Below are 1,169 nucleotides of genomic sequence, written 5' to 3' on the forward strand. Positions count from 1 at the left end.
TCAGTCATCCATAACACATCCAGGCGATCCACGAAGACTATCTCTCGGTACTTCCAGCAGGTATTGTTTGCAATTGGGGAGCTCAGAGGTGAAATGTTCAAGCCAGCATCAACGAACACACCAGCCAAGATCATGAACAGCTACAGGTGGTTCCCCTATTTTAGGGGTCAGTACAAAATCATGTTCCTTCTACCTATCAGATGTGTGGTACTGTCAGAAACATGACTGTGTGCTAATTTTTTTACAGGATTGCATTGAGGCTATTGATGGTACTCACGTCACTCAAAGGTATCGAGATCAATGTCTGCAACATTCCGCGGGAGGAATTACTACACCAGCCAGAACGTGCTAGCAGCTGTGGATTTCGATATGAGGTTCACCTACGTGATTGCTGGGTGGGAGGGTTCAGCTCATGATGCCAGCATCCTGGCCGACAGCTTGTCAAGGCCTGATGGGTTGCAAATCCCTGACGGTAAGTTCTACCTTGGAGATGCTGTATATGCATGCCGACCTGGAATTCTACCTCCCTTCAGGAAGACAAGGTACCACCTCAACTAGTTCTCTGCGAAGCACCGACCTCTGAATGCGAGAGAGTTGTTCAATCTAAGACACTCAAGTCTTAGAGTCACCGTTGAGAGGGTCTTTGCTGCATTGAAGAACATGTTCAAGGTCCTTGACCAGATAACATTCCACAGGTTTGACACTCAGGTAAAGCTGGTCTTTGCTTGCTGCATTCTTCACAACTGGATCCTAGGTTGGGGCGAGGATGAGTTCTTCGAAGAGGTTGTCACTTTTGATGAAGGAGAGACCAGCCATGACGTTGACGTGGACGCATGCGACAATTATGCCTGGAAGGTGAAGAGGCAAGAGTGGGCAGACGCAATGTGGGAAGCCAGAGTCAACACTACCATCTGAGAAGAAGTGAAGAAGTGAAGAAGAACTGTAGAAGAAGAAGTGAAGAAGAAGAACCCCCCTATGATTCCCTGTTTCTCGAACCCCTTTTCGATCCCCGTATGTTGAACGACCCCGTTATGGTAAACTGCAATTCGTAGTAGCTAGGGAGTATCGTGATATGAACTATCATTCGTAGTAGCTAGGGATGATTTCATGAACAATTATGCTTCGTAAGTTTGCAACTATCATGAACTGTGATTTCTGTGTGATGGGAG

General features: G+C 46.8%; 1 protein-coding gene across 1 annotated transcript; it reads left to right on the top strand.

Moving 5' to 3' along the window:
* The first annotated feature begins 300 nt into the window (after positions 1 to 300).
* LOC139835424 (protein ALP1-like) lies at positions 301 to 915 on the top strand. Its single transcript, XM_071825274.1, has 2 exons — positions 301 to 542; positions 624 to 915. Exons 1-2 carry the CDS (start codon positions 301 to 303, stop codon positions 913 to 915), a joined length of 534 nt encoding a protein of 177 aa, XP_071681375.1.
* Positions 916 to 1,169: the final 254 nt, after the last annotated feature.

Source organism: Lolium perenne, chromosome 2, assembly GCF_019359855.2.
Source record: "Lolium perenne isolate Kyuss_39 chromosome 2, Kyuss_2.0, whole genome shotgun sequence".
NCBI lineage: Eukaryota > Viridiplantae > Streptophyta > Magnoliopsida > Poales > Poaceae > Lolium > Lolium perenne.

Coding starts and splice junctions, on each gene's coding strand:
- LOC139835424 (XM_071825274.1), top strand. CDS start 301: ATGTCTGCAACATTCCGCGGGAGGAATTACTACACCAGCCAGAACGTG. Junction 543..623: donor CCTCCCTTCAGGAAGACAAG/GTACCACCTCAA, acceptor CTCAAGTCTTAG/AGTCACCGTTGAGAGGGTCT.